At 45.4% G+C, this 16,625-nt stretch overlaps 4 protein-coding genes across 31 annotated transcripts in view; 3 read left to right on the top strand and 1 right to left on the bottom strand.

Annotated features, from left to right (window-relative positions):
* Positions 1-16,625, top strand: part of LOC117646678 — a 586,045-nt gene that overhangs the window by 377,907 nt on the left and 191,513 nt on the right. The window lies entirely within an intron of this gene.
* The window catches only part of LOC117646590, a 54,541-nt gene that overhangs the window by 25,217 nt on the left and 12,699 nt on the right, over positions 1-16,625 (top strand). The window lies entirely within an intron of this gene.
* On the bottom strand, positions 2,559-8,891 carry LOC117646634 (oocyte zinc finger protein XlCOF6-like). 9 transcript variants are annotated; one of them, XM_034387718.1, is made up of 4 exons: positions 8,516-8,891; positions 5,918-6,018; positions 4,703-4,742; positions 2,559-4,128 (listed from the first exon to the last, which is right to left on the bottom strand). In XM_034387718.1, the coding sequence occupies exons 3-4, from the start codon at positions 4,720-4,722 to the stop codon at positions 3,135-3,137; spliced, it is 1,014 nt and encodes a 337-aa protein (XP_034243609.1). In that variant the 5' UTR covers positions 4,723-4,742; positions 5,918-6,018; positions 8,516-8,891; the 3' UTR covers positions 2,559-3,134. The 9 variants fall into 9 exon arrangements, with proteins under 9 accessions (XP_034243609.1, XP_034243655.1, XP_034243638.1 ...); XM_034387764.1 differs by lacking the exon at positions 8,516-8,891 and adding an exon at positions 7,034-7,054; XM_034387747.1 differs by lacking the exon at positions 8,516-8,891 and adding an exon at positions 6,605-6,968.
* LOC117646425 lies at positions 5,902-16,184 on the top strand. Of its 20 annotated transcripts, none has more exons than XM_034387415.1 (7): positions 7,272-7,469; positions 8,470-8,585; positions 10,001-10,192; positions 10,588-10,772; positions 12,968-13,245; positions 14,428-14,583; positions 15,363-16,184. In XM_034387415.1, exons 3-7 carry the CDS (start codon positions 10,024-10,026, stop codon positions 15,781-15,783), a joined length of 1,209 nt encoding a protein of 402 aa, XP_034243306.1. In that variant the 5' UTR covers positions 7,272-7,469; positions 8,470-8,585; positions 10,001-10,023; the 3' UTR covers positions 15,784-16,184. The 20 variants fall into 20 exon arrangements, with proteins under 20 accessions (XP_034243247.1, XP_034243397.1, XP_034243306.1 ...); XM_034387423.1 differs by lacking the exon at positions 7,272-7,469 and adding an exon at positions 7,805-7,823; XM_034387432.1 differs by lacking the exon at positions 7,272-7,469 and adding an exon at positions 7,893-8,011.

The following is a 16,625-nucleotide window of genomic DNA, read 5'->3' as shown; positions in this document are numbered from 1 at the left end:
CCGCCTCCATCTGTCTTCTAGCCCACTGTGCCTTGGAGGCCCTGTCCGCCGACGTGCGCCTCGAGACGGAGGACGACGACGTGACCGCCATCTTGGGCCGCGTGGTGTAGGGCGTGAAATAATTCATGAAAATAAATGCATTTTTATCTTATATTTCAAGTTGTACATCCCCCTAAATTACAAAGGAATCTCGGCATTTTCAATCCAAGTCATTGGGAAAAGAAATTCCCTTGCACTCATTCTCAGCAAAATAAAATAGTCAAAAGATCTCTTCAAACGATCAGGAACGAAACTTCCGGCATAACAGATTCTCAGCTTCACGTTGTCGCTAATGGGTTATAAGATTATGTTAGCGAGGGCTGGTTGGCCCAGACTAGGGGCCGTCGATATTTGCGACTTTTCGATTTTGACAACGGAATAGCACTCAAAAGTTGCGTTTTTTAATGCTGATTTCAGATCTGTCCTCGGTTTTGCGATCAGACAAAGCTTTGATGACCCTACCGGCCGTTTTATGCAAAAAAGCGGTGTTTTTCATGTTTTTACTGTGTTAAGGCTCCCGGACAGCCTCCACGTCGTCGGCCAAGGTAGGTGACCGTTGAGTTGTCTTCAGTACCATAAAAGACAACACTCTGAGCCACGAGGGGTCGTGGGTCACCCCTCTAATGTGCCAAAGACTTGAAAAACTGAACTTTTTTGGTCGAAAATCACTCAATTTTTACCATTTTTTCACCGTTTATCGACTATTACGAGAGCCCACGGGCCCGAGGTCATAACTTACGCAGACCAAAAGGTGTCACTGGGTATAAGAAAGGTCACCCAGCCCCTGCCCGGGCCCGGGGAGGCGCTGGGGCAGCGAGAGAGGCGGTGTCGAATATGTTAAAAATGACCAAAATCAGCTGATCGGCCGCCTGGGACAGGCTGTGTAGGGGATGGGAGCGTGTCGCCGCGCCGGTCATGACGCTTCGCCCGCTGCCCGCCCAGCCGGCCTGCTAGCCAGCCGGCCTGCCAGCCCGTCGGCGCTGCGTAAGACTGCAAGAGGGACAGAGCGACGGGAGCTGCAGGGCGGGCAGGCTGAAAGCGTTTCCGAAGAATCCATCGCTGCCTCTGTCGCACCCCGGAGGCAGAGCGACGGAGTGCTGCTGGCGCGTGTTGAGTTTGAGTTGCCTAGGCACAGTGAGGCAAGGCGTCAGTGTCGGCGGTGACCGTTGCAAGCGTCGTGCCAGCCTGGCATGGTCGACATGAGCCCCGATGGCCTGAGCCCCGGCCGGCCAGAGCCCCGGCCGAGCCCGACTTCAGCGCCGACACGAGCACTGACTGAGCTACGATGGCCAGAGCCCCGAACTGAGCCCCGGCCGAGCCCGACTCGAGCTGCGATGTCCAAAACCCCGACCTGAGCCCTGACCTGGGCCTCATTTGATCCTCATTTGAGCCCCGCGCCTAAAAAGTTAAAATTTTCAATTTGAACCAAAATCTTCGAAGAACAATTCAAAAATGGAATTTTTTTCGGCGTGGGGCTCAGATGGGACTCAGGTCGAAGCTCAAACCAGGCTCGGTTCGGGGCTCTGGCCATCGTAGCTCAGTCAGAGCTCGTGTCGGCGCTCAAGTCGGGCTCGGCCGGGGCTCAGGCCATCGGGGCTCATGTCGACCATGCCAGGCTGGCACGACGCTTGCAACGGTCACCGCCGACACTGACGCCTTGCCTCACTGTGCCTAGGCAACTCAAACTCAACACGCGCCAGCAGCACTCCGTCGCTCTGCCTCCGGGGTGCGCCAGAGGCAGCGATGGATTCTTCGGAAACGCTTTCAGCCTGCCCGCCCTGCAACTCCCGTCGCTCTGTCCCTCTTGCAGTCTTACGCAGCGCCGACGGGCTGGCAGGCCGGCTGGCTGGCAGACCGGCTGGCTGGCAGGCCGGCTGGCTGGCAGGCCGGCTGGCTAGCAGGCCGGCTGGGCGGGCAGCGGGCGAAGCGTCATGACCGGCGCGGCGACACGCTCCCATCCCCTACACAGCCTGTCCCAGGCGGCCGATCAGCTGATTTTGGTCACTTTTAACATATTCGACACCGCCTCTCTCGCTGCCCCAGCCCCTCCCCGGGCCCGGGCAGGGGCTGGGTGACCTTTCTTATACCCAGTGACACCTTTTGGTCTGCGTGAGTTATGACCTCGGGCCCGTGGGCTCTCGTAATAGTCGATAAACGGTGAAAAAATGGTAAAAATTGAGTGATTTTCGACCAAAAAAGTTCAGTTTTTCAAGTCTTTGGCACATTAGAGGGGTGACCCACGACCCCTCGTGGCTCAGAGTGTCGTCTTTTATGGTACTGAAGACAACTCAACGGTCACCTACCTTGGCCGACGACGTGGAGGCTGTCCTGGAGCCTTAACACAGTAAAAACATGAAAAACACCGCTTTTTTGCATAAAACGGCCGGTAGGGTCATCAAAGCTTAGTCTGATCGCAAAACCAAGGACAGATCTGAAATCAGCATTAAAAAACGCAACTTTTGAGTGCTATTCCGTTGTCGAAATCGAAAAGTCGCAAATGTCGACGGCCCCTAGCCCAGACCCTCTTAGAACCTGCTTCACTACGAACTTCCGTACAAGGATTGATTCGACCCTAAACATGCTCCAGAAGAAGTCTCCGTGAATGAACTTTTTTAAATAACAAACTGTGCACTCGACATTCTTCTCTTCTGCTCACTTAGAACCCTACAAAGAACCACTCATTGCAATACAAAGAAAACGAAGGCTGCGCAGCCTGCGAAAGAAATCGTTTGTAATACAAACAATTTTGTTTGTAATATGAAGAAAAAAATCCTTCGCAGGCTGCGAAGAAGTTCTTCGTAGGCTACAAAGGAGTTTTAATCTGTATTACGAACAAAATCGTTTGTATTACAAACGATTTCCTTCGTAGGCTGCGAAGCCTTCGTTGTCTTTGTATTACAACGATCAGTTCTTTGTAGAAATTTATCTGTGTGTATGGGTTTGATGAAGAGTTATGATATGGCCACCTTCGCGAAAACACTTGTTGCTAACTGTATTCAAAAGGTTCTGCAGTACCCGAAGTATGTATCCGAAGTATCCGAAGATGTATCTTTAACCCAGATGCTTGACTGAACGTCTTGGTACAAACATTACATTCAAAAGGTTGCAATATGTATTTGGAGATGAGTTTTCAAGTTACAACCCAGGCTAAACATTTTCCCGCAAACTGTGCACTTGAAGGGTTTCTCCCCTGTATGAGTTCGGATATGATATCTCAACGGCCATCGACGGCTGAACTTCTTTTTGCAAACTGTGCACTCGAAAGGCTTAAGCCCTGTATGGGTTTTAACATGATACTTCAAGGAAGCCTCATGGATGAACTTCTCACAGCAAACTGTGCACTCGAAAGGCTTAAGCCCTGTGTGGGTTTTAACATGATACTTCAAGGAAGCCTCATGGGTGAACTTCTTACAGCAAACTGTGCACTCGAAAGGCTTCTCTCCGGTATGGGTTCTATGATGGATTTTCAAGTAATCTTGTCGTCGAAACTTCTTGTTGCAAACAGGGCATTCGAATGTCTTCTCCCCTGTATGAGTTTGTAGATGAGTTTTCAAGACAGATCCTTGGCTGAACTTCTTGTTGCAAACTAGGCATTCGAAAGGCTTCTCCCCTGTATGAGTTCGGACGTGCGCTTTCAAGTGAGATAATTGGCCAAACTTCTTATTGCTAACTAGACATTCGAAAGGCTTCTGCCCTGTATGAGTTCGGAGATGAATTTTCAAGTGAGACCTTTGTGTGAACTTCTTGTGGCAAACTGGGCATTCGAAAGGCTTCTCTCCGGTATGGGTTCTATGATGGATTTTCAAGTAATCTTGTCGTCGAAACTTCTTGTTGCAAACAGGGCATTCGAATGTCTTCTCCCCTGTGTGAGTTCGGAGATGAGTTTTCAAGGAAGATCCTTGGCTAAACTTCTCGTGACATATTGTGCACGCGAAAGGCTTCTCCCCTGTATGGATTCTATGATGAGTTTTCAAGGCAGACTTCCGGCAGAACTTCTTTTTGCAAACTGTGCACTCCAAAGGCATATCCCCTGAATAACTGCGGACATGCACGTTCCTCTTGGCAGAGGACGGGAAAACAGATTCCCTCACTGTAAAAAATTTGTTCGTAAATTTACAAACAATTTATGGGTAATTTCGTTGCACAAATTATCTGTAAATTTTTTTGTGTATCAACGATTTATGAATTATTCTTCACGCAGTAGTTTGTAAAATCACAAACATTTTACACGATCCAAATTACGTGGACCGCTTTTGTTCTTCCTTGTCACGTTGATTGAATGGAGATAAAGTTATTTCAGAGTTTTTGGATTGTTTTATGAAACATCTTGTAAAACGATGGAGGCATCACCATATCTCGTAATTTTACAAGCGATTTGTGCAACGGAATTACCCAGGCATTTGTTGTAATTCTAGGAAATTTTTCATATTTTTGTGATCTTGCTGTAGTATTAAAGTCACGTTTGAAATGTATTTCGTTCGTACCATCTCGTAAGGCGGTGTTCACAAACAAATTTCATAAAATTAAGAAGATTTCTGTGATGAATAATTCATAAAAAGGCCTCTACAAATAAATTTCATAAAATAACGAAATGTTATTGTTACTTTACTGGGAATTTGTTAAAAAGATTTTCGTAAATTCACAATAATTTTTTACAGTGCTCGTTGCACATGTGTCGGCCATGGTGTCGATTTAGACGTGACCTGAAACACGTAAAACGTTGCTTGATTCGGGCAGTTCAGTCATGTGACTAGGAGACTGTCCCGTCACTCCCAATCCAGGAACGTGACCTCACGTTGAAACGAATATAACAAGACGTCACGTTCCCTTGGACACGGTGTCACATTCGTTTGAATTTACATTGGATTTACTTTCAAACAAATGTGAAACAAACAATCATCAAAAGAAAGGAACGTTTCATTTCGTCACATTTGTATCAGCGTGACGTCACGTTTCTGGAATGAGAGAGGTGTACAAGATCTTCTTCATAGTTCGACGCGACGGAGTTTTGGCCAGTTGCATCTCAAACTGCAAGGACCGCCCCGCAAAATCTACGGGCCAATAAAGCGATTCCACGCTGGACAGAGGTCGGGTGACTTGAACTGAGGCGTCCACACCTCCACATGAGTGACGCAAAGTGGACCGAAATCCAGGATTGTGTCCCGGATATTAACATGGATTCAGTGGCCAAAAGGACTTTTCAGCCCTTCAAGGGCAAGAAGCACACTCTGTCTTTTACTATTTCTCATTAGCAGACGCATTGCTGTAAGCAACCATAATACTTAATATTTCGTTCTTACTTAAGAATTTCTTAGTAATCAACTTAGAAAGCGGTAATATCAGTACATAGTGATAACAAATTGCTAAGTAATACTGACAAAAAGTAACGTATTAAGGTTACTTACAGAAATGCGTCTGCTAATGAGAAATAGTCAGTAAAAGGCTGAAAGTGCAGGAACTCAACAATGAGCCCGGTTGTGGACCTAAACAAGTTCGGTTTTCGAACCGGCAAAGGTAAATTAAACGGGCCGCCAGAACTTTTAATCGTTTTAATCGTTACACTGGTAAAACAAAGGCATAAAAATTACGCCCTTTAGGGCATAAATGCTCTTTTACGCCCTTGCAAGGGCATAAATCGTTTTATGCCCTTGGGAAGGGCGTAAATGGTATGGGAATTTCAAGCAAAATTTTAATGCCCTTCCCAAAGGCATTAACGATTTATGCCCTTTAAGGGCGTAAATCGTTTACGCCCTTTAAGGGCATAATTTTTATGCCTTTGTTTCACCAGTGTAAACGTAAAGTTTCCGACCTTTCATCCTCCTTCAAAATAGTACCGTGCTACAGTATAAATCCCGAGGGAAAGGAGCACACTGCTTACCTTCAAGATAAATGAGTCGACCGCCGGTGGGAGACCAACAGGCGGGAACCGAGAGAAGTACGCAGAGCCGAGTGGAATGGAACGGGCAGCTGGTTGCAGTGCTGAAAGGCAAGTAAAGACCAGGTTACAATTGAGCGCCGATGAACTACGGTTACGCAATAGACCCGTGCTAGTTAGGTTATCCGTTCAAACTTCCGTCAACAACATTGAACCTGAAGGAATAAATGAATATAAATGAATAGAGGAATAAATGAATATAAATGAATAGAGGAGACAAAAATCCAACGGCCGGAAGAAGGCAAAGTGGAAGAAAAGTAAGCCAACAATTTTGGTCGAACCAATTGTTGGTTCGGAAGTATGAATATCCAAAAGAAGAAGTGGCGACACAAATCGACGAACTTTAGCTTGAAACGTTCCGTGAATCATACAAAACCGAGGGGTCGGCAACTTCCCTTGGCCGTGTACGAGGGAGCATAAGTATATTACCAGTAATATAGGTAATATAAAGTAATACAAAGTAATATATAGTAATATAGGGGTATTATAGAGGCGAAATTGTGGTAATATGCAAGTAATATATGGTAATATACAGGTAATATGCGGGTAATATAGCCACCGCGTACGAAGTAATATATGAGTTGCCGACCCCTCGTACAAAACTATTAAATATTGTTCAATCAACCCCACCTGAAATCGAACCTGTGTCGGGATCCATTAAATGGACGTCCCTTTCATAATAGGCAGCCTCAAAATCAAATAAAACACGTGGAAGTAAAAAAAGAACTACGTGGGTAAAAATTTGACTCTTGCGGAATCATGTTAGTTTGGAGCTAAAATAATTGTCTACGTTGATCTTTTAACCCACTGAGTACACACGTAAATTTTCAATGTTCTTCTGCCGAACTACGATAGGTTCGTCAAAGAAAATTTGGACATCCGTGCTAAATCTTTTTTGTCAGTTAAGGCGTCCATTGCAATGCGCCATGCTCAACGCCTCACTAAGTATTTTGAGTACATGAGAGCTACAAATAATTTAGATTTTAATACGTAGTATCTTCTTTGCAAGGCCTAGAATGGTGTGAGGGGTTTTCAGAGTTTAACATAGGTTTACAGTACGTAATAGGTTACGTCTTGGCGTAATCACGCTTTGGTTAGCTTCAGGCTTAACATGCTTCTCGGAGAGTTTCGGTACACTACCACATTCACTAAATCCAAAAAGTTACGCAGGACGCTACGGTGATAATTCACATTCACTCCTCAAGGAGTGCAATCGGAACGCATCCAGGTTAGCAGACAATCCTGACGACGAAATGCTACAAGGCTTTCAAGCACTTCACTGAAATACTGTTCAGAACAGAAACACTAATATACAGAAACGGCGGTGTTCCTGATTCACTACAAGCGGATAGTGAGACAGGCAAACGAAGTGCGAGCTCGTGCAAAACAACACTGAAAACTTAAGTGAATTCTGAGAACACACAGAGAGAACATCAGTGTGAGCAGAACTTAACATTTCAGTGGAATCGTAACATACAGACAGACTGCAACGCAGGTAAGGAGGTATAGGGTACTTTCGTGGATCCTGCACCGGAAGCAAGCAGACCAGCAGACGCCAAATTGGCCGGAAACTAACCTCCCTTCGGATCTAAAACTATGGCCGAGCTGTACAAATATTGCTCGCGAAACACATATGCACTGCAAGCAAGTATCAAACGACTGTTTATGTTCAAGTGTGGCCGATACGTTTGACTAACGTCTCTTTCTCATGTCAAGTTTGGATCTACTTCCGCCAACATGGCGTCGTGTGCTTCCGGTTCAGGGATCTGTGCCCGTGAAATTGAAACGTTAAAACCGTAGAACGTCACTTCCTCCAAAATTGACAAGCCGTTTGGTATGCCAAAGTTTGGTGAGCTTTGACCTGAAATCATATACCTGCTAATATTCTGCGTACCCGCACGCACTGCCAAAGTTTGGCAAGCTGGAGAGAGCTAATATGTGCCATGCTTGCAAATAGTTGGCACTAGAAACGGCTTTCAAATTTACTTTTAAGTGGTCGTACCTGCGTTACCTACGGCCCACTAACTGTTGTTTTAAGTATGATGATGAACACATTTCAAATGCAATACATTTTCTATTGCATTGTGAGCGCAATGCGTCAAGTGCCACTAATATGTTACTGCGTTAACGTTTTTTATCACTTTACCACACTAATATGTGATAATCTGGGCCCAAAGCACAGAAAAACTTTTTGCATATTTAACGCGATAAGATTTCATTGTTGCCACAGATGCGATAATTTGAACGAATCACATTAGCCTTTTCATCACGGCTAGTACGGAGCTGGAGCTTGTCACCTCAGACATGTCAGTGCTTCCAAGGAGCTCCGGCTTGGACAAAAGCCCCAAAAAACAGCCTTTGCGCATGCGCAGACGTTCCCCACCACCCGGTGCGCATGCGCAGAAGCTAGTTTCAGGTCTTGCTGTTGTTCTTCTCCTTCCGTATGAAGATTCAACTGAGTACCCTTTCGATCGCCTCCTCTCTCCTCCGCCTAGAAGTACTACTCAACACACTGACACGACGCTTGCGCGTCAGGCTCACCTGTGCGTGCTGCTGTCGGTGTAGGAGTGCTCTGTTGATTCGTCGCCTCCTTGGTCGCCGTCTCTTCGGGGTGAGTGGCACAACGACTTTCCTTGGGCTACCGTGACCAAATTCACGGTAAAGTTTTATGACTATTTTGTGATAGGCAGGGCAGTGGCCGCTATGCGTCTTCTTTCCCTTGTAGAATGCACTCTTGCTTTCGTTCTCAAAGCGTCAGGTCGTGAAGTTCAAGACTTCAGATGTTACAAAGTGCCCCGTCTATATCTATTCGTTTCGGGTCAGTCAAGCAGCATTTCAGCTGCGGCGTAGGTACAGTAGTTTCTAACAAGTGTCGTGATACCATTTGCCCGCGAGAACCATCGCCGTAACGTCGGTTGATTGAGTAGTCCTCCGGACTGACACAGTTGCTCTGTGAATTACGTTGGTGGTTGAGCATTAGAATTTGCGTGTAGAGGGTGAAGGGGTAAGGGGATGTCTATTAACAGGGTACTCCAATGAATGTTGATACGAAGTTCCGCAAATGCGCATGCGCAGAAGCTGTTTTCAGGGCTTACTTTTGTTCTTCTTTTTCCGTTTCATGATTAATTGGAGTATCCTATTACGTTATGCACTGTAAGGATACGGGGTATGAGATCTGTGGCTGTATCGCTTTATTGTTTGTAAGTCATAGAAGGCGAGAATTTTTAAAATACGCCGATGGAGGAACTGCTCATATCGGTGTACCTACTCGTTGGAAAAAAAAGGCTTCCGGTGTCGTTCTCTCTGTTTTGCTCATTTATGTGTTGTAAAGGGACTTGCATTTTCTTGAGAAAGACCGCTGAAGGAATTGTTTCGAGTGTACCTTGTTCATTGTTAGAGAAGCTGTCTTGTTCTGTAAGTTTCATACAAGCTCTATCAGAGGGGGCGAGACTTTGTGGAATAGACCGATGTAAACACTATTAATAAAGGGACCGTCTTTTAATGACGTTACGCAGTTGTGGACTGGGCTTGGCTCGGATCCCTCGTCCCGTAAGCATTACAGCGTAACGCAGACCAGTCACACTGTCAGAAAAAAGTACGGAAAAAGTACGGAACATGTCTGGTCAATAATTTGCCTGGACCGCCCGTACTTGCAAATTACGGAACGTACCGTACTTTTTGTCCGTACCCATCTACATGGGTACATATGGAGGAAGTACGGAACATTCCGTACTTTTCTCCGTACCTCCGTACTAAATTTTTCCACGTACCATTTCCGTATTAAAGTACGGAATTTTTTACAGTGCACCCCCGTCCCTTCTCATTGCGTAACATGATCAATGAGCATCCCCTCGCTCCTTGAAAGAGCTTCCTGATCGCTTCAAAGCGGGCGAGAGTTCTTGAATCAGACCAAGAAAGGATCTGCTTTCCTCTCTGCTCAACACTTGCTGTTCCTCGCGCTTTTTCCGCTCTTCTTGCCGCCTTGTCTGCGAAATCTACAACTTGTTTTCTGCTACCCGATCGCAGTTCAAGCTCCCAGAACGACAGCCATGGAGACCCTGCCAGACTCCCTGGTCGTGCGGATCCTCTCCAAGGTCGGCGACGGCCTGATGCTCCTCGATGTGCTGCCCTTGGTGTGCCGAAGGTGGCAACAGCTCTGCCGCGACCCTGAAGCGTGGGCCGAGGTGGACGTTGTGTGGACCGGCAAGGAAGAGGGCGGTAAGAAAGCCACATGTATCCGACTATCGTTGGGGGCGTTTGCAAAGGGGCGACATCCGTGGCTTGTTCCACAAGTCTTGGAGCTAACGAAACACTGGTGGAACTGAAGCGTAGCAGTTGCTACGCTCGCACGATTAATACCTATCGAAGAATTTTGAGCATACATACTTCAAACTAATGTGCCTTGTTACACGAAGAAATAGTTCGTTCATTCCGAAGTATTTTCTTTGTATTAGTAAGCTTAAGTATGCTCTGGTTCAATACGGCATTGAAATTATTTTCGCTAAATGAATCGTCAGTGATTCCCGTATGCTCCTCCTAGGTCTCTGGGAAGGATCACCGAGTTTGTGTGTTTGTTGTCCATGTCTCTTGAACTTATTTTCGTCTTGCTTCAGGTTCCGTGGGTTCCGAGGGCTCAGCGGACTCCGCGGCGAAACTGTCCGACGTGGACGTGATGCGGTTGCTGCTGCGCGCCCCTGCCGTCCGCGAACTCTGCATCGACTGGTCGTACGAGGGTCGGCAGGAGAAAGTCCTGTCCGCCCTCCGCCGCGGCAGGGTGGTCGCCCGGGACACGTTCCAGGTTCGTGGAAAGTGAATGTACACACTAAATGATTTTGTACAAATTTTGCACGAGACATCACAGTTTTTTTTGTGCACATTAACTTTTCGTACAAATGCGTACAAAATTTTGTACAATTTTGTACGAAAATGGCGAAAAATGTGCAGTTTTTCGTACGAAAATTGTACGAAAATTTCGTCTGCACTAATAACTGTAATGTCTCGTACAAAACTGTACATAACATTTAGTGTGTGCTGACGGCATTTAGAAAATTTAGTTCCATGTCCGCGAGTAATTAATCAGTTCGGAGCTCTCACTGTTCGGGATTATTTTGTGAAATTACGATTAATTGTCTGTTAAATTTGTACCACGAACTGCTCGTAAATTTAAAAAACGATCTGATCATCCACCTTTTTTTTGTCAATTTACAAAAATATTCTTAAATTTACTAACTTAATCCTCAAATTTTGGTCGTTTCAGGCATTTTTTTCTTCCTATATAGTAAGGAAACAACGGACGAAAACGCACTTTTTCAGACTTGCTTTTACAATCATACTTGTAAATTTACGATTTCACCTGTAAATTTAAGAAGCAGTTTGTAAAATGATGAACAGATTGTCAATTTACAATTTTCTTTGTAAAAAAACAGTGCAGTTCGTGGTACAAATTTAACAGGCAACTATTCTTAAAAATAAAGCTTCATTTGTAAGAAAACAAGTTTACGCGTTATAAAACGAGAATAGTCGTAAGATAACGATTTTATCAGTAAAACTACGATCTTTCGTCAGTAACAATAAGATTTCATCGTAAAATTACGAATTTATTCCTAAATTTATGAGTAAAGTTTGTCGAAAATATTACAATTGTTCATGTCATGAAACTTGTAGTTAATTTACGAATTATTATTTGTAAAATTACAACACTAATTGTTGGGATTACTGTTGTAAAATAACGACTTCTCTTAACAGTGCTTGTGACTTCAATGGTAACCTATTACACTGTTAAAAAAATTCCGTACTTTTGTACGGAAATGGAGCAGAAAAATATAGTACGGAGGTACCGAGGAAAGTACGGAACGTCCGCACTTGCTCCATGTGAACTCATGTAAGCCGGTACGGGAAAAAAGTACGGAAGTTCCGTAGTTGGCAAGTACTCACACACTGTTAAGAGAAGTCGTTATTTTACAACAGCAATCCCAACAAATAGTGTTGTAATTTTACAAATAATAATTCGTAAAATAACTACAAGATTCATGACATGACAAATTTTCATATTTTCGACAAACTTTACTCATAAATTTAGGAATAAATTCGTAATTTTACGATGAAATCTTAATGTTACTGAAGAAAGATCGTAGTTTTACTGATAAAATCGTTATTTTACGACTATTCTCGTTTAATAACGCGTAAACTTGTTTTCTTACAAATCAAGCTTTATTTTTAAGAATAGTTGCCTGTTTAATCTGTTCCACGAACTGCACTGTTTTTTTTACATAGTAAATTGTAAATTGACAATCTGTTCATCATTTTACAAACTGCTTCATAAATTTATAGGTGAAATCGTTAATTTACAAGTATTATTGTAAAAGTAAGTCTGAAAAAGTGCGTTTTCGTCCGTTGTTTCCTTACTATTTAGGAAGAAAAAATGCCTGAAACGACCAAAATTTGAGGATTAAGTTTGTAAGTTTAAGAATATTTTTGTAAATTGACGAAAAAAAGATTGATGATCAGATCGTTTTTGAAATTTACGAGCAGTTCGTGGTACAGATTTAACAGACAATTAATCGTAATTTCACAAAATAATCCCGAACAGTGCAGTGTAACGAGCTCTAACGCACTTCGAAGTGAGTGTGTAGGTGAACGTGTGTAGGTGTTTGTGTGTGTTTCCAGGTTCAAGACACTAGTAAAACAATGGAATAAAAACTACCCCTGTATTCTTCGCCCTTCGACAGCGTGAATCGTTTAACGCCTTTCGAAAGGGCATGAATTGGTACAGGTCTTTTTTCAGTCAGAATTTTAATGCCCTACCGAAGGCATTGAACGTTTCGCGCCGTTCCGGAGGTGAGGGGGATGCCTTGGTTTCATCTTTACTTTATTTTTGTGACGGCAAAAGCCGGCTACGAATGAACAGTATTCTTTGAGGGCTGCGTGACAGTCGACGGGATTCACCGTATTTCTTTTTCTCACAGTGTGCCTTTCCCCTTTTGGTGTCCGCAGGTGGACAAGAAAGTGTGGATGGACGCATGCCACGCGAACCGCGTCGCCCTGCTGGACACGCTGTGGCGTAGCCGCGGCTGCGTCAGGATGGCCTCCGTGTCGCTGTACTTGGAGGAGGAGCTGGATGACGTGGACTCGGACTCCGAGGAGGAGGAGGTGGTCACCAGCGCCCCGGAGCCCACCTTCACCGGGCCGCTCGTGGACAGCCAGGGCCACACCGCGCTGCAAGTGCTGGCCAGCCTGCAGCGGCTGGGCTGCCTGGACCTGGACGCGTCCAGGTAGGCGTCTGGCGCGGTTTAAGGAGTCCCCAACAGGAGGCGGGCGATTGTGTATATTTTGCCTACCTATAGGGGCATGTGATGATGGTTGCCTACACTGATGAAACAAAGGCATTAAAATTGTGCCCTTTAAGGGCGTAAAGGGTATAAATCGTTAATGCCTTTGGGAAGGGCATTAAAATTTTGATTGAAATTCCTGTAGTATTTGCGCCCTTTCGAAGGGCATAAAACGATTTATGCCCTTGGAAGGGCGTAATTTTGATGCCTTTGTTTTTCCAGTGTACTGTCAGAGGCGTTTATGGAATCTGACAGGCCTCCCCCTGACACCGCGCCTGGTAGGCGTGGGCGATTTACCGAAAATGACTGCTATAGTTGTTCCAATCAAACGGTTAGCTTAACGGCTTGACCGATTTTTCACCCATGAACTTTTGTCGATTAATCGTCTTTGTTGACGATAACTACATTCTATGAACCACCCCTATCGACGTTAGTTCATTTGCATGGTGACCATCCAAAACTATTCGTCATTTTTTAACCACAAAGCCGCAGTAAATGTTTTTGTTCCGTTTTGTTGCCACTAAGCATGAGTAAGTTTCACACGATTCGCAGCTCACAAAATTTCTCGCTTAAAGTTTATCCATAGTCGGTTACTGGTCTTTTCATTGATGATCTACTTTTTACGATCAATGACCCTTATGTCTTCAAACAAATTGTCTTTAAACTAATTTTAACCGCAGTGTAACTTTTCAAAACTTCTCATAACTTCATAATTTTTTTGTTACTCTCAATGTATCTGTTTAGTTGCTTACGCGTTCTCACAAATCGTAGCCTCTTAAAATTTTTCTTTCAGTGTTACATGTTTCTTGGCACGGTATTGTGCGGTGCCTCCTCCTGATTTGTACCGAAACCTCGCGATGCTGAAGAGTGCACACTGGTAAAACTAAAGTGCAACTCTATGCTCGAGTCAATCATAAAGTTAAGCTTGAAGACGTCACGCTTGAAATCAAGCGTAGACTAGAAATTCTCCCATGCATTTAGAAAGAGGGAATCTTAGCAGATGAGCCCGTTACGCTTGATTTGGAGCGTAACCAGATTACGCTTGAAAACAGAGGGTAATGCTCTGCTTTAGTTGTACCAGTGCACTCTCGCCTGGCGTTGACAGTGTGCTTTCTGCGCTTCCAGCACCTATCCCTACGCTGGCGAGCTCAAGGCCGGACTGCCGAATCTGCGCTTCCTCCTCATGAACGAGGGCGACCTCTTGGATGGGGTGCTTCCCGAGCAACTGGCGCTGGACTTGATTCGCGGGGCGCCGCGCCTGCGCATGCTGAGTTTTGGCAGGTACCGTAACGTCTTTTGGCGCCCCACAGTGGGTCAGACGACCGCTGGAGGCGGCCAAAATTCTAGACGCGTTTGGAGCTCTAACCGATCGTGTGACCCCACCAACGGATTCCTCGTCCGGAGAGCAATCCATTGGTTCGGTCTCACGTTCGCTTCGAGTCCCATTTAGCAACTCTGGAGCTAAAAACGCGTCTTCAATTTCGGCCGCGCCTCCACCGGTCGTCTGGCCCACTGTGCGCTCTCTCGCACTCACTGGCAGTCCATAAGGAGCAATAAGGACAGAGCCAAGGAAAACGTTACACACTAAGTAGATGACCTCTGATCTGAACCATCTTGACGTGTCCTGGAAAGGTTTCTCACCCAATTATTGGATAATAACGGTTGTATCATCTGCCTATATGTCCAGATAGCATACTCAACGAAATTTGGGCGATGAGATGATTCTCACTTTGAGAAAACCTTCCAAGGTAAAGCAGTTTGCTATAACGAAGTGTATTGAGCATAAATAAGCTTACATAGAAAGTACTTTGTAATTTAGGAAGTATTTCTTCGCCTAACAAAGTGAATTGGGCTGATGCTCAAAATACTTCGCAAGGTTTTAGGCGTGCACCCAAAGTTGGGCGCTAAAGAATACCTCACCCAAAATGAAGTCTTGATTATGTCTCTTTCGTTCTCATTGTGCGGGCGTGACACTTCGGTGCGTTACCCTCACCTTACGCTGGACTGAAGCTACAGTGTGCAGGGACTGCCGTTTGTAAAGTGTGCTCGTGTTTCTGCAGCGACTACGGCCGGCCGGCTGAGCCGATGCTGGAGCTGGTGGGCGCGGACCGGGACTACAGCCACGCGGTGACGCCGGCGCTGCTGGAGAGCGTGTCGCTGTGCTCGGAGCTGCGCTTCCTGAGCGGCCCGGACGAGCTGGCCGCCGTGGTGGGCGGCCTGCCGCTCCTGGAGGTCCTGTCCATCGGCGTGCACCCCAAGACCGAGGACGACGACGCGGCCGCCATCGTGGGCCGCGTGCTGGCGCGGTGCGCGGCGGCCCCCGCGCCCCTCAAGACCGTGAGCGTCTACGTGCTGGACGTGTTCGTCGACGCGCACGAGGACGACGAGCTGCTGCAGCGTCAGAAGGCGGAGTGCGAACGCCACGTGAAGCTCTTCAAGACTGCCAAGCCGGAAGCCGCTGTGGAGCTGCTTTGGGACTGAGTTTCGGAGCTGCACTGGAACTGAGTTCCGGTGTGGGCGCGTTTTTTCTCCGCACTTTCTGTAATTTGTTCGTTTCTGTTTTAAAGGTTACATGTTATTAAGAATCCACTCAGTGAAACGAAGTCGAGTTATTTTAAATCCATTGTGTAAAATGAAGTCGAGTTATTTGAAAATCTACTCCGTGCAATGAAGTCGAGTTATTAAAAATCCGCTTAGGGAAATGGTCGAGTCCTTTCCTTTCTAGTAATCTGGATTTGTCTCCCCTGTAAAGATTATCTCATGTTATTGAATCATTTGTCTGACTCCCTTTCCTTGTTTGTATATAATCTGTTCGGTTCGCCTCAAGAGTTTGCCCGTTGTAACTGGAAAACCATTTAATAAATTGATGTAGATCCCTTTGATCGACTATTTTGTTAATTCCCCTACTAGTGAGGAGGTTAGGCGCCAGATGAAATATCCAAACATACTCGAAGCGATTCTTTATGCAGGAATGGGTAGATTTTGACCTCCTCTTTCACATGAGTCGAGGGGTCAGACGGGAAAATCACGGGAACACCCAAAAAAAAAAGCGGGTTACAAAACTGCACAGGGCACTGCCACATTTTCGATTAAAATACCTTTTAAATCGAAAACTATTTGATGCAGCGTCTTGGCGAAAGCTGCGAAGCCTTAAGGGGAGGTTCTGGTGAAAATGCTATTTTCTCCTAAATAGGTCCCACTGTGAAAATTTGTTAAAAATTTGATGTCTTATCAAGTATTTATTAAAATTTTTCATTGGGGAGGCACATTCTATGCCCTGAACCCAGTCGTAGAGCCTTTTTCTCCCATTTAGGCTATAACTT

This window comes from Thrips palmi, unplaced genomic scaffold (assembly GCF_012932325.1).
Source record: "Thrips palmi isolate BJ-2018 unplaced genomic scaffold, TpBJ-2018v1 HiC_scaffold_10, whole genome shotgun sequence".
NCBI classification, from domain to species: domain Eukaryota; kingdom Metazoa; phylum Arthropoda; class Insecta; order Thysanoptera; family Thripidae; genus Thrips; species Thrips palmi.
Note: the sequence above shows the minus strand (reverse complement) of the source record. Positions and strands in the feature narration are given on the sequence as shown.

Bases quoted from the DNA above. Each gene is read 5' to 3' on its own strand.
- LOC117646634 (XM_034387718.1), bottom strand. From the start codon at position 4,722: ATGGCCGACACATGTGCAAC. The intron at 4,129-4,702 runs GAGCACTGTAAA...ATTTTTTACAGT, and splicing joins ATGGCCGACACATGTGCAAC to GAGGGAATCTGTTTTCCCGT.
- LOC117646425 (XM_034387348.1), top strand. From the start codon at position 8,678: ATGCGTCTTCTTTCCCTTGTAGAATGCACTCTTGCTTTCGTTCTCAAA. The intron at 10,193-10,587 runs GTAAGAAAGCCA...GTCTTGCTTCAG, and splicing joins GACCGGCAAGGAAGAGGGCG to GTTCCGTGGGTTCCGAGGGC. The intron at 10,773-12,967 runs GTTCGTGGAAAG...TGGTGTCCGCAG, and splicing joins TCGCCCGGGACACGTTCCAG to GTGGACAAGAAAGTGTGGAT.